Source organism: Bombus pascuorum, chromosome 1, assembly GCF_905332965.1.
Source record: "Bombus pascuorum chromosome 1, iyBomPasc1.1, whole genome shotgun sequence".
NCBI lineage: Eukaryota > Metazoa > Arthropoda > Insecta > Hymenoptera > Apidae > Bombus > Bombus pascuorum.
Window position 1 is genome coordinate 7,322,278 of NC_083488.1, and position 13,932 is coordinate 7,336,209.

Below are 13,932 nucleotides of genomic sequence, written 5' to 3' on the forward strand. Positions count from 1 at the left end.
TGCACTGGCGAAACGGTCAAAAATTCACGTGGAGCGAAAATATGTCGATGCAGTTATTATTGCGTTCGAAGTTGAAATAATTGCACCGGGATCAAAGCGGAGGTATTTTTATGGTTATCATATAATCATGGCGAAGACTGAGCGAGGAAATAGAAACGTGAAATATTTTATTTTCCCTTGCGACACTTGATAAGGGCTGATACTGGGAAATATCGATAATTTAAAATATAGATACAAATATAAATAATATTAAATAAACGTAGCTAAATATAAAGGTAGGAGTTGATGTTGATAAAATTGAATAGCCAGAATAGAAATCGAATAATCGATGCAATTTATGGTCAATCTACGAGTTTTTAAATTACAAATAATACGAACGAAACATCGACAAACAACTACAAAAAAAGAAAAAAAATGGTAAAAAGGATTAGATACGAATTAGCCTCGATGACACGCGTTACTTTTAATTTTCTACATTCGATTCGCTGTTCGAATTTCGCGCATACAATTCGATGTTAGTTTTGTTACAGGTGCACGATCTTTTGTACAGTCGCACACTCGCTTATGCTCTTGAAACTGAAACTTTGGACCAACCCGTTCCTCCCTTCAACCACTACACTCCTTCCTCCCCTCTCTTCTCTTCTCCATCCAGTGCACCACTCGTAATCCTAACGTTTGATTGCACCTATTACGGTTGAAGCACCTAATACGTAACTTTCGAGACTGGTGCGATAGGTCGGTGCACCAGTCGGCTAAAATCGATTTCACCTGCACTTCACCTTCCCTTCCGTTCGCTGTCCTGCACCCTTTCCTCTGGCTCCACCTGTTTCTCCTCGTTTGCTGTCTCAATTACGAACAAAGACGCGATGAACCTGCACTCCGACCCTTTTTGTCTTTTGTTTTTCTTCACGAACGGTGTTATTTGATCACTCTTCGCGTTGATTATCCGCTAATGCTACCTTATGTTATTATCTACGATGAAAAGAATGCTAAGGCCCTGTAGAATTGTAACAAAAAGACGTGACTAATTAGAAAACTAATCGTGGTTTATTTATTATCTGGTATCTCAAACGCTAATAGTCCGCTGAAGATTGTAAATAGATTTATTGTTGACGGATTCGTACGACTTCCTAATTGCTTGACCGCGTTCAAACATTTTTATTGACATTTCTATTCCTTTGCTTTCCCACTATTCCGATGATACACCGTGTTCATCAATTTCGGCCAACGTCTGCCAATTTCGATTAACTTTTGCCGGCAGTGCGAGCTCGCATGCACGACTATCCAGATCGATCAGCCTCGACCACGTTTAATCGTTGTCCCGTTCATCAGTTTAATTACGTGTTATACAACCAGCCGTTCTGGGGATAGCAGTTTCATAAACGCTAGTGTTCAAACGAATAGACAACCGAGGAATAAAGAGGTATCGTTTGCAATCGACGCATTGCCGACAACCAGACAGATTCGATAATGAAACGTACTCTTCTTGAACCGGTTATCGTTGATCATTCGGGCAATTAACGTGCTTACTACGGTCGACGAGTTATTTTTCGAGGCACGTATCGATAACTCGTACCTTCCTTCATTTTTATTTCTCTATATTCTGTATACTTTTTTACGAGTGCTGTGTTTCCCAATTTTTTTTTCTTTCTTTTTTTATCAATACATCTGACTGGCAAACTCTATTCGTTATTGTCCCAAAAATGCTGCCGATGCGTTTTCATAAAAGTTCAACGAATGTTTTATCGAACATCGGAACGTTTTCCCAGCCCGTCATTCGCGTATTTTACTCGAAATTTAGATTTTTGAGGCTTTCACCGACGTGCAAGTTGATCTTGTCTTTCGGAGCCTTTCCCGTGAAAACTTTGCAGCCCTTTTCGAACAGTATTTCGACGATGTTTCATCAACGTTGCAGCTTCATCAGCTTCTGACGACAGAGTGATGCATTAGTATCAGTATCAGTAGTTTGGTATCTGTGTGTCATCAGAGCTCTGACGAAGCTATAGTCGGTACGCCGTTCTGAAAGGAACTAACTCACACTAACGAAACTCGAATAACTGCGACCAGGAATTAGTATGTGCGATACTATTTCCTATTTGCATCGATATTCACAAAGATTAAAGCGATAAAGAATTCTAATTACTATATAGCTGTAGATTATCAGAATTTTCACTGATAGAATACCTCGCGATGATAAGTTCAGTTCTTTATTATCTTTTTAATTAGCAGACACCAATAATTAGACTAGAAACCGCGAGATAGCGATGTTTTGAATTTCTTCGACTCGTTCGCGATCATACATTTGAATCTTTTCACTCATTGACCTATCGCGACTCGTCAACCACGGCCAGGTCCAGCATTAAGCATTCAAAGAGCCGACAAAAAAGTAGATGCATTTGCATCTCGCGATGCAACTGCGACCTACCGGAAAAAAATATAAATAATTCAACGGTTTTTGTGAGTGCGCCGAAAGAGGAGCCGATTTGGGTCGAGTTGGAGGTCGAGCTGGAGGTCGAGTCGATCGGACCGTGCCAAATTGTCAAATAAATGCATGAAAAATGCTTGCGCGAACGGCAGCGAGCGTCAGGAAGAAGCCGGCGCTTTCAAACCGGAAGTTCCGCTGGCTGACTATGAAATTTCCATCGAAAATGACGCTCTTGCAATCGACTATCCGAAATTATTGAAGTCGTTCCCGTTCGCCGTTGAGCGAACGGTTCGGCACATCCGAAATTGAAAGGCGACCGATGTTGGTAATGTTAGTGGGAAAACTGCGGTCCCTGGGATAAGTAAATGTATTCGGATTGAATAAAAATACCGACGAGAGGAGAAGATCGGGTCGATGGTGTTTTGTATGCAAATTCGCGATGGTAACACTTTTGGAAAAAGCAGTGGAACGTGGTTTTGAATATTTGTTACTTGTTAATTTTTTAAGATGAATATGCATGTATGTCCGGATTAGTCGATATGTAACAGTCCACAGTTGTTCCGTTGTATAAAATGGTTAAAAGTTTGTAGCTTTACATACTGTTCGCGTTATTCAATATTTTCGTCACACAGACATTGTTAAATGTTGTTATGGTAATGCCCATGAATTGAAGATATGGTTCTCTATTTTATTACGCTATCAACGGGTTAACACGTCTACCTCGCTAATTCGTTATCGTTTTAAGCAGAAACTTCTATAAATACCCTCTAAGCCACTTTATCGAATCGAGCGGCCTCTCGTCTACAACCCTAAGCATATAAGCAGTTCTTGAAAGAGGAAACGAGAAAACGGAAGATGGAGTGAAATACACGTAATATCGGTTTCAGAAGCTATCGTACGACTGAGGGAAGATTCGGTAAAGTGGTACATAATCCCGACGACATCGAGTGATCGTAACATAAGCGCAATTATTAGCCGGAATATTCGACGTGCAGTTTTGGAATATCCGGCGATCGAACAGCAGACAAATGGTATATACTGGTCCGGGAAGGAATCACCAGACTTCCTGCCTCGTAGGAGGGCATATCGGGAAAGTTTTAACGGCGCTTCATTAGTGAAAATAGTTTTGGCGCGGCGGTATTCAACAGCGAAACGTCCACCGCGAGACATTGCTAATCCGAACGTACGGTCGTGGAATAGTTGCAGCTGGTCGACGTTCCTCCGTGGCAATAATCATCGACCAACCGTAGTTGTATAAGGGACCCAAACGTGGCGAACGAAAAATTCTATAATTATATTAGTTTGGCATGTCTAACGTTCTGAACACCCTGCGTCGTATGATCTGCTTCTTTTTCGCTCCAATATTTTGAAATTATTAATACGTAGTTGCGTATATGGCATATGTCAGTGCTGTCCAAGCTAAGCTCTATGATATAAGAAGCTGTCTATATAAATTCTATTACCAGAACATATGTATCAACGAACATAACTTGGCCTGAAAATGCGTTGATCTGTCTGCTTCTAGTGGCCGCGGGTAGAAGAGGACAAAGCCGCGTAAGGAGCTCTGCCCGTGGACAGCTCTGGCGTAAGTGATATATCAGCAGCTTTCCTCTCGATTCTTCCAAACAACCAACTCTCGCTTATTACACAATTGCCATCTAAATATTTCACTATCAAAAACCAAAAACAAATTAGGAGAACGCAAAAATCGACGTCGTTGTCTGAGAAGCGGAACATTCCATTTTTAGCCGCGGTTATATTTTCATAACGAGACAGCTCGTAATTATGAATATCTTTTTTTCGAACAAACGTCGTCAGTCGCGCGAAAAGTCGCTAAAGACTCTGGGGCTGTCGGATGGAGTATTTAGCGATTGACATTCAGGATTCAGAAAACGGCATTGCGCTGACGACTGTTCCTCCTTGGTCCGTTAGTTCCCTGATTTTTTGTTGTTCCTGGCAAAACATTTTCTTTTTTCTTTTCATTGTCGTTTTCGTTCCGAGCCCCCTTCTCCACCTATCCAGGTTCTCTCCTCGGGACTTGGTTCTCCTCTCACCACGCCCATCCCGTTCGTCGTTTGCATAAAGTGGGCTATCTGCGCTTTTAATATACGTAAATGAAGTTACGCTGCGGAACTAATCGTATTTACATGCGGAACGGCGATCTCCTTTGAGCCCTTGTCGCACTTATTACTGCAGTTTAGTTGACGAAGATCGTTTTACGGCGAAGATGCGACCGGCATTATAACGTGGATCGATCAGCGACTGGTTTTGTTTGACTTCACGAACTCGGAATAATTAGTACGCTGGCGTTTCAATTTTGCCTGACCACGTACGGACCGATACTACTTACGAATACTCGAACGTTGTGTTTATTTCGACGCGTACGAGTTTTTAGCAAATAACAACTTTTTATCGCATTATATTAAAAATATCGGTAGAAGGTTATTTATTTTTGGCTATTAATTAATTGGCTATTGATTATGAAAATGAAAAATTAAATATCGTTACGTTCGATTTACTTCGAATTTATAACGTGAATTCATAAATACGTTACACATTATAAATTCCTACTCCTCGAAACTTCAATATCAAGCTAAAATTTTCCGATTAACGAAGATGACCATCCAATTTTCAGGTTAAAAAATTCAATTTGGAAGTTCAGAAATGATTTTAATTTTGAGGCGGAGCACGTGATAGTTTTCGCGAAGAATTCGTCTCTCGGTTGGTCACGTTAGAACGTGAGACGATCAAATAATTCAGATTGGAATCCTGGCGAATCGTGGCTCGATCAAAGATTTTCAATTACGTCAAGGAACAAAGTTTCGTTTTATCGGTGGTCCACGAGTCGCGTCTCTATGACAGGAGGGGATTACGCCATTACACATTAATGAGAGCGAGGCTTGCGCGTAAGATACGTACGAATGAAAGATAAACGCCATCCTCACGAGACACTGTTTGCAGAGCTCTCATTGTACGTTACTTGAGAAGTTGCCGCAACTACGTCGAAACGATATTCTTGCCAGGGCTGCCGCGGAAACTTTCGATGAGACGTGACATTTTGTCGTTCCTCCGCAATCATGCTTAATTAATTATCGATCGAGCCTCGCCCGTTGCTCCCTCCCACACCCCCGCTTGATAACTGCCTTTTCTTTCGTAAATTTCGATCAGCAAACCGTGTGTTTGATTTAGAAATTGTTACGTGAAGGTGTATCGTTGATATAAATCATCTAAAGTAGATTTGTCGTAGTTGCAGTCGTATTATTACTTTTTTATTTGCTTTCAATCGCCAGTAGTATATAACGTCGTCTGTAATAAAAAGTTTCCGATAAAGTACTGTATGACAAGATTAATCCATTAAGAGCCAACGTTACGTTCGTACATTTCATTTTAAAGTTTGATTTCAAAACTTTTCAAAGCCACTTTGATCCAGTTCTGTGATATTTCATTCGAGAAAATTTCTAAAACTGAGAGGCATAAATAAATATCAAGTTCACTGGAAATATGAGTACTCGTACATGGCACTATTTGAAGTTGAAGCGCATAAAATAATCACTCGCGTTAGACAGAGAGAAACAGTTACAAGAGACGAAACGTTGATTCGATTTGACACATAGGATTTGAATTTCCTTGGGATTTAGACAGTGCGTGTGAATACCAATCTGATATTATCGTCTGCCACAACGAACGTTGCATTTCGGTCACGCACGATCGAGTATTATCGTTGTCATTGTTATATCGAGTATTCGTGGGGTAGCAAGCATACGGCTGTAATCGTGGTCTGGAGCAGCGCTTACAGAATATTGCGGCCCCGAACACGCTGTATTGAGATACACATATCGATAACGGACTACGGATAAGCACGCTCTAAGAGCTTGGCGAACCGCTGATCCGACTTGCACCCGCAGTTCTAGAATGCACTGCCGCAATTAAAAATATTTATTCGCGTTGCGACTGTGGTAGATACGATTATGGATTCTAAGATTCTTATGGCGATTATCCCGACGTACGTAGGAAAGATTTATAGCTTTTGTTTATATTCACGATGTGATCTATAGTTTAGAAGTTAATTAGTTGTTAGAGTGCAGCGGTGTCCCTAGTATACTTTAAGCAATTAATACTATCGTATATTTATGATCTTAACACGAACGAAACCTACGATTAACTTTTATCTATAATTTAACGCTTGAATATATTATCAAGTGGTTGCAAAGATTCATTCCATCTATGGTAAAATCTTTGGCAAAATTTTGTTTCTCGTTCATCGCACTAACGAACGACAAGACATTCGCACTGGTCTAACAAATATACCAAAAGCGCCAAATCTATCTATCCTACTAATACTCCAACTAATTCACTAACCCCTCTCTTTTCTCTTCTTTTCAGATTCTCTGTAACTCACCCCCACTAACACCTACGCTTCGCCCAACAACGAAAGCGCGTTAATCGCGTCCGAAATGACTTCCACGTCGATGTAACGAAAAGGGATTTAGAACGAGTCGCGCGCGAATCGTAATCGGTCGAGCAACACGAGCGGTCGTCGCGGTCGTTCGTCGCTCGAGATCGAACATGCGAATTTCTGAAAATGCGCAGGACGAGCAGCAACGGTTTGAAGCTCGACCTGACGGAGAACACACCAGGTAGCTCGTTATCGAGGCTGCCTAATTTAGTCGAGCATGCGGAGACCTGCCAGGCATTGTCCACCGGAACCGGTGAGAATTTAAGTAGCAAACTGCCAAACGTGGTCGAAGGCTCGATGGACTATGGTAGCGAGCGTAGATCCTCCCGGTACCTCGAGTACCAAGACTCTAAACCGTATCAGGATGGCCAGTCGGCATCGGGGTTGCCCCCGTATGAGCAGGGCTACCACGATCAGTCGAGCAGGGGCTACAGAAGCTACGAGCGAAAGCCGTACGACAGGGAGGATATTGACCGATACGATAACAGAATTTATCCAGAGGATAACCTGAGGTACGATCGTCGGGGGGATCAGAGAACGTATCAGGAATCAGACTTGGACGCGCCGTACGAGAGGAGCGATGCCCAGAAGCTCAGCAGGACTTATCCTACGGAACTTCAAGAGGCAGGTGGTAGGCGATACTCGAGAGATTTAACAGATTACGAGTACGCGTCTAGATACGCGGAAGAAACGTTGAAGCTCGAGCCGAAGAAAGATCACCATCACCATCATCATTCGGGCAAAGTGTACGAGCCGACTCCGTCGAAGGGCTATGAATCCGGGGTGAAAACGCACGATTCTGCTTACGAGTTGTCTTGTGCCGCGCAGCAAGACCTTTCTGGCAGAAAATACGAAAGTAAATATCACTCTGTCAGTAAGATGTACGGGACACTGCCGCGATACGAAACGGGTAAATCGTACGAGCCTAGATCGTACGAGTACGAAGAACAGGCTTACGAAACCGGTGGCAAGCCGTACGACTCGAAATACGAGTTGACCAGCTCGAAGAGTTACGAGAGGGCCAAGTACGACGGTTCTTCGTCCTCGAGGTATCAAGATAAATCGTACGATCAAACGTTGAAGATCGGCGAATTGGGCTCCTCTTCGTCTGCCGCATACGCTAGAAAGACTCAGGATCAAGAGGAGACAAACGCGGAAAAGATGAACGGATACAGGAAGAACAATTTCGAGGCGTACGGCGTTTATTCGGATCCCGAGGACGATCATGGATTCTTGGCCGAGAAAAAGACGCCACAGTATCCGTACAAGGGCGTAGTAGTGAATGTTAGCGGAGAGTCGAGCGTCATTGATCAGAAACGTGGCAAGGATGGCAGGCAAACGGAAGTCGTTGGGAATCCTTGGTGCAGACCTACCATACTGTTACTCCTTTTGGTCCTTCTCGTTGTTATCTTCGTGTTCGTCGCTGGAATTCTACTATATCTAAACTGTGAGTCATTTCACTTATATCTCTTCGCTAGTTTCTATTATATCGGGCTTATATTTTACAAGGATTTTCAAATGGATACATAGTTTGCATTATGAACATATTCGAAATCGCTTGATACGATTTCGAAACGCGAAGAGTCTTGGTAGTTAGGAATTTCGTATATTTGCGACCAAGAACGTAACGAGAAAATTGTTAGTACGATAAAGACAGCGGTATCTTGAAGGAATCGGGATTCTCGTTCAGATTCCTTCTTCACCGTGATGTTTACTCAAACCAGTTGCTTTCTTTGTGCCTGTACATTTATTTTAGAAACGATGAGAGTCATTTAAAGTTATAGGTCACGTTCCAGGGAAAACGAATGCTGCTGGCTAACAGAGAAGCTTTGTTAAAGGAGGATACGAAATTAGCAAAGTTTTCTCAACGATGGCTACAAAGACTCTTCTCGTTGTTGGAACGCGTGCTAATAGTAGGTCTGCTTCGATAGCGGATGTTCTTTTTCTTTCGTTTCCCGTTATTTCGTTTCTTCATTTCGCGTCCAACCGATACCAAAGGGCCATTTAGTTAATGAGCATCCGATACCAATTATTTACGGTCGTCCATGTGACCGCCATAATAATGGACGGCGACGACGACCACGACGACGACGACGACGGCAACAGCGACGTCGACGACACGTGCTGACGATACGTTAAGCCGGAACGGTTGCTGTCTCCCAGCCAGTTTTATATATCGAATTTGACATGCCCGGCACGTACGGACTTGCCACTAGCGAAACTATTCGGTCGGAATTACAATGTGAACGGTAAATGGAAGAAGAGGGTTTAAAGAATAGAGGTGGACAAGAGTGACGTACACCTTGGGAATCCATTTTGCTCCACAGTGAATGTTCGGACGCACGATGTACGGGATACCGCACCGAGTGAAATGTATTAAATTTTCCTTTCCACGCGGTTGTCGGACTTGGAAACGATTTTTGAGCACTTTGTCAGATTCTTTGGAAAATTTTCCTCCTTACTTATTGCCTATGTAACTACGCTTTTATTCGTTACTCGCTCTGAGTACTTACCTGAAAGCATTTGAAATTTGATGATATCGCGTTAGATTGGGAATATCGTGGCGATGATAGAAATTATTTCCAGATAGAAATGATAGAAATGATAGAATGATAGAAATTAGACCAGAACGATAGATACGATATAAATTGTTTGAAAAATATTAAAAAAATATAAATTTATATTATATTTAAAAGAGATAATTTTTACCTTTCGAAAGAAGGTGTAACTCGTTCTTTGATGGTCATACGTTTAGAAGAAGTAGATATTATTTAGTTGCGATAAAAATTTATTTGACCGTAAGGGACGTACGTAGTAAGCGTTTAAGATGGTGAGAGAAAACAGATGCCAGGAGAATCATTGGACATCTTTCCTTGCTCGTTTACGAGATAACAACACGCTCGGGAACCGGGATCATGCTGTGCTCTCTAGAGGAATATAAACTGACTCATTTTGAACCAGTTCGTCATTCACCAATGACGTTTGTTCTATGTTTTGATTCGGAATTCAATTACAGTTTAAAAGCGCATGTAGAACGATGCTGATAACAATATATAATTTAATATCGTTCAATTAGTGTAGTCAATAATTAATAACTTCCTTGGTTACTCGTGAAAATAATTCAAAGCATATAACACAGGATTGTGATTATCAATTATCTAAATTACATTTTCATTAAATTAATCAACGAACGCTACAAGTGGCATGAATATTTATTTGTGCGTGCGAATATAATTTACTCGTAGATGAAAATTTAAGGTTCAGGTAATTTCTTCATTTCCTATAACGTATGTGTACATAGAACGTACAAATATTTGGCATTGCTTACGTATATTTTGACAAAATATACTTTATGGGATTTTATTGTCGAATGCAAAAATGGATTCAGAACGTTCCGAGTTTCACAATGGAAAAATAAATAAATGTCTCATTCCAAGGTTCATACACTCTCATTACAGTAGTTACCCGTTCTAAATTTCTGACTCGACCAATCACGTTTGAGTATCCGTTCTTATACACACATAGGGTAGTTTCATAAAAATTATTATTATAGATATATTATAACTTATTGCACTATCTCTTCTGCGTTTTATTATTTCTACACATCTACGTTAGGTGTCTGTTTGGCCGTGCGTCATTCGTTAAAATCTCTTCTCCGGTGTTTTCGGAGCCGTCGGTTCGATTCGGCAAACGTCGATCGGGAACAATGAAAGCGAGAGGGCGAGCAAACGAAATGCTGCCGTCGAGAAGAGGAGAGAAAACTAAAGAGAGAGAAAGAGTTTTCACACAGTGGCCAGGAGGCATCGGGCATGGACGTTTTCCCTTGCGATTTCCGAGCGGTATCGCGTCGGTACTTTCGACGAACGATGACCGCATGCAACGAACAGAGAGAAGGCTCTCTGTCCCTGGACGAGAAGACCGGAAAAATAGCAAGTTGAAAAGGAGGGTCGGTAGCAGACGCCCCTCCTGTTCTCGACTATTCCGAGTGGCTGCATTTGGCAGCAGCCGACAGGGCGTTTGAGCGATTCGGTTTATTTTCGGGTCAAGTTTTCGTCCGACCGCTTCGCAATCAGCCATTGCATTGTCCAGGGGACAATACATTTACTGCGAGCAACGGCGTAGGAATTCGTCGAACGCCAGGCAACTCGTTCACCTTCACCCACCCCTCCGTGATCGTCAACCGCTCTCGTCGAACGTCGTATTTTCGGTCGGGATTTTCGGAAATTCGATTTAACCGGCGACGTCGCGGCGCGTCGTTTCGCGCCACCAAACTATTCGGATATCGAGTTGGTTCTCATAGAATTCCGTGATAATTGCCAAACCGACAGTCGACGCAGGTGTCTTTTACGTGGCGTCGATGCGCTTCTGGTTTGTCGTTTGTTTAAACCAAGCACCATAGTGTTGGAATCGTTGGTGGAATCGGTTATATTTCATTACGGAGAATCAATATGTTTATTGAGTAGGCGCGAGTACGATGGAAGGGCAATTTGGTTGGATGATGTTTGATAAAGATTCGATTTGTTTGCCAGAGTTAGTTGTAATTTACAAGGATTTTCAGACACTGACGAATCGCAGCGAAATGTATCATACGTCGTTGAACCGAGGAAGATTTGTGTTACGAGTTGATACGCGACACAGATAGGCGATACTGTTATATGACAAGGCATAAATTTTATCACCCCTTTTGCGACAAACCTTTCAACTTGAAGTTGACAGAGTCGCTCTATTTTATTATAACGCGTAGACACTCGGGTTACAAATGTTTATCTCATGCGAAAAAGTAGATTTTTTTCTTAAAAACACAGAGGGATAAAATGTCACGAATCAAGTTATTAATAACGCGGATGATAAGCGCTTAATTTGAAAAATACTGTGCCATGATCGTCAAGCACGACTATAAAATCCTCGCTTTAATTCCATATGAAATGGTGTGTCATATAGCTCAATCGCGGCCGCCTTTCAAATTCCATCGACTCACGTTTATCTCCGCTTTGTAGTAACCGTGTGCTATTTAAACGTTTAGCTGCTCTTCGTTAATTTGGCGCGCAACATGTCGAGAGATCGCTGTATTTTGCAATCGTAATAGTCGCGTAATCCGACTTCGTTAATATCGTCAGTCTTGTACCTCGTGCAACGTACGAGGCAATGAGTTAAATCGTAAGCTCTATTTTACGTCTGCACGTAAATTAAGGGTGACTTGTATGCATCGATCACGGAAATGGGCCCTTGAAAATCATCATTCGGGACTTCGCACCCGAATTTTCTCATCTTTCCATCTCACGCGAATTCTCCAAAGTCGCGGAAGACGAAGGAAGTTCAATCTCGACCGAGTCAATCTCTTTAGTCGAGGATAGAGCGTCGGACGCGATGAAATTAGAGACACCTGGTATATATGCGGCAGCACTACGTCGTGCGGCATGCGGCGTCGAGAAGCTTTGGCGCAGGATGAGGATTTAGTATGTAAGGCACGTGTTCGCATCTGCCTTTATGAGCGTTTCCCGCGATTCCAGCGTTTCGTCCTCATTCTCAGGCAACCTTGCAGCAAGGCTTCGAGGTGGGCTCAGGGTTTTGGGATTAAGGGCGTCGCCGATCATATTAAGGCCGGAGATATCTCATCTGCTCCTTATCCGGCGGGCTACGAGCCCGCCAGTAAACTCCGCTGCGTTTGTTCCACATAAATTACAAGGACTTTGCCCATAGCACGCGATGTCGTTCAGTGTGTACGCGGCCTTAATGCCGGAAGGTCTCGTCAAACTTGCTATATCGTCGTGCCGGGACGAACAGTTTACGAGACGACCGGGTAAACCGATTTTAACATTGGCCCTCGGGATCAGGCTTGTTCGACGACGTTGTAATTGCTTTTCGGATTATCGCCGTTGAACTGAAACTTTGACTCGGTTTTTTCGATCAATTCACCACCGCTTTTGATGAACGCGTTGTTGCAGGACCTAGGCTAAACTTTGTTATATCGATGGCGGGAAAGGTTTCACGTGGTATGCCGGTAATCCTTCTAAACTATACACCGAGAGTAGGAAATTAGAACGTGTATTAACACGTTTGCTATCCCTGTTTACAGAGAGATTCGACCGCAACAAGCATCGTGCTTGGATTTTAATAATTTTCCAAGGTACGATACACGTCGTTGTAGTACTGAACTAAACGTAATCCATTGCTTCTTATATTACGCTGAAATATCTTCATAAACGTATTCGCGTTATTGAAAGTGGAAACGCAAGGATTCCAGTTGCCTGCTACGTTACGGGACGGAATAAATACAAGATTGGAACTTTCGAACAAGCGTAAATATGACGGATAAATTTAAAGATCTTCTCGAACGAAAACGTTCTTCAAATTCTTCGTACGTCCTAGAATTCTAAGGGTATGCCAGATATCTGAGAATGGCAGTTCCAGATAGAGGATGTAGTCGAACTACAAAGTTTCTGATGTGAAAATGTGACACTACGCGCGTGAACTATGCCCGACGTATAGCACAAGCAACTTCGCTAAATCTCGAAGAATATTTATCGCTCTTTCCTTGTTCCCCAACCAGTTTATATGTTGTTAGATATCCATCAAACGGTCGAAGACTCCATCATCATCCACATTTTTCAATCAAGCAAATATCTGCCATAACTTGCTGCGGTTCTTTGTTTCAACGCGTGCTTGGAAGCTTAATAACACGACTGTTCGCGAATTCTCTAAAAATCGGTGCCAAGAGGGTAAGGTGTAAAGGGCAGAGTGGATAGTCATTAATCAAAGGGAGTGACACGTGTTACTGAAAATCCGCGAAAACCGGTCTATCGGTTGGAATTTCCCGCTCTCGGGCGGCCGTCAATCCTCTTACTTGGCTGTCAGCTGGCGAGAAAATTGTATCCTGCCATTGATACCGTTGGTAACGCACGCGTTTCGCTCGGAGGCCATCGGGCTCCTCGACGACGCGACGCGTCCAGAGCAACGAGACGGGAATGTCGAGCGAGAAGCAGCCGACGGACGAAATTGGATCCTCGGTTGCCAGGAAAATTGCGAGCGACGCTGTTTCGCGCCTTGCCGA

At 42.7% G+C, this 13,932-nt stretch overlaps 1 protein-coding gene across 10 annotated transcripts in view; it reads left to right on the forward strand.

Annotated features, from left to right (window-relative positions):
* Nucleotides 1-13,932, forward strand: part of LOC132914018 (agrin-like) — a 384,730-nt gene that overhangs the window by 114,532 nt on the left and 256,266 nt on the right. For 5 of the 10 annotated variants that reach the window (XM_060972973.1, XM_060972809.1, XM_060973134.1 and 2 more), the window contains exon 2: nucleotides 6,809-8,328. The exons of 2 other annotated variants lie outside the window; for them this stretch is intronic. In XM_060972973.1, coding sequence (XP_060828956.1) covers nucleotides 7,008-8,328 — 1,321 coding nt within the window. In that variant the 5' untranslated portion in view covers nucleotides 6,809-7,007. Of the gene's footprint in view, nucleotides 1-3,950; nucleotides 4,011-6,808; nucleotides 8,329-13,932 lie in introns of all 10 variants that reach the window. 3 more of the 10 variants (XM_060973299.1, XM_060973381.1, XM_060972895.1) reach the window with 2 other exon arrangements.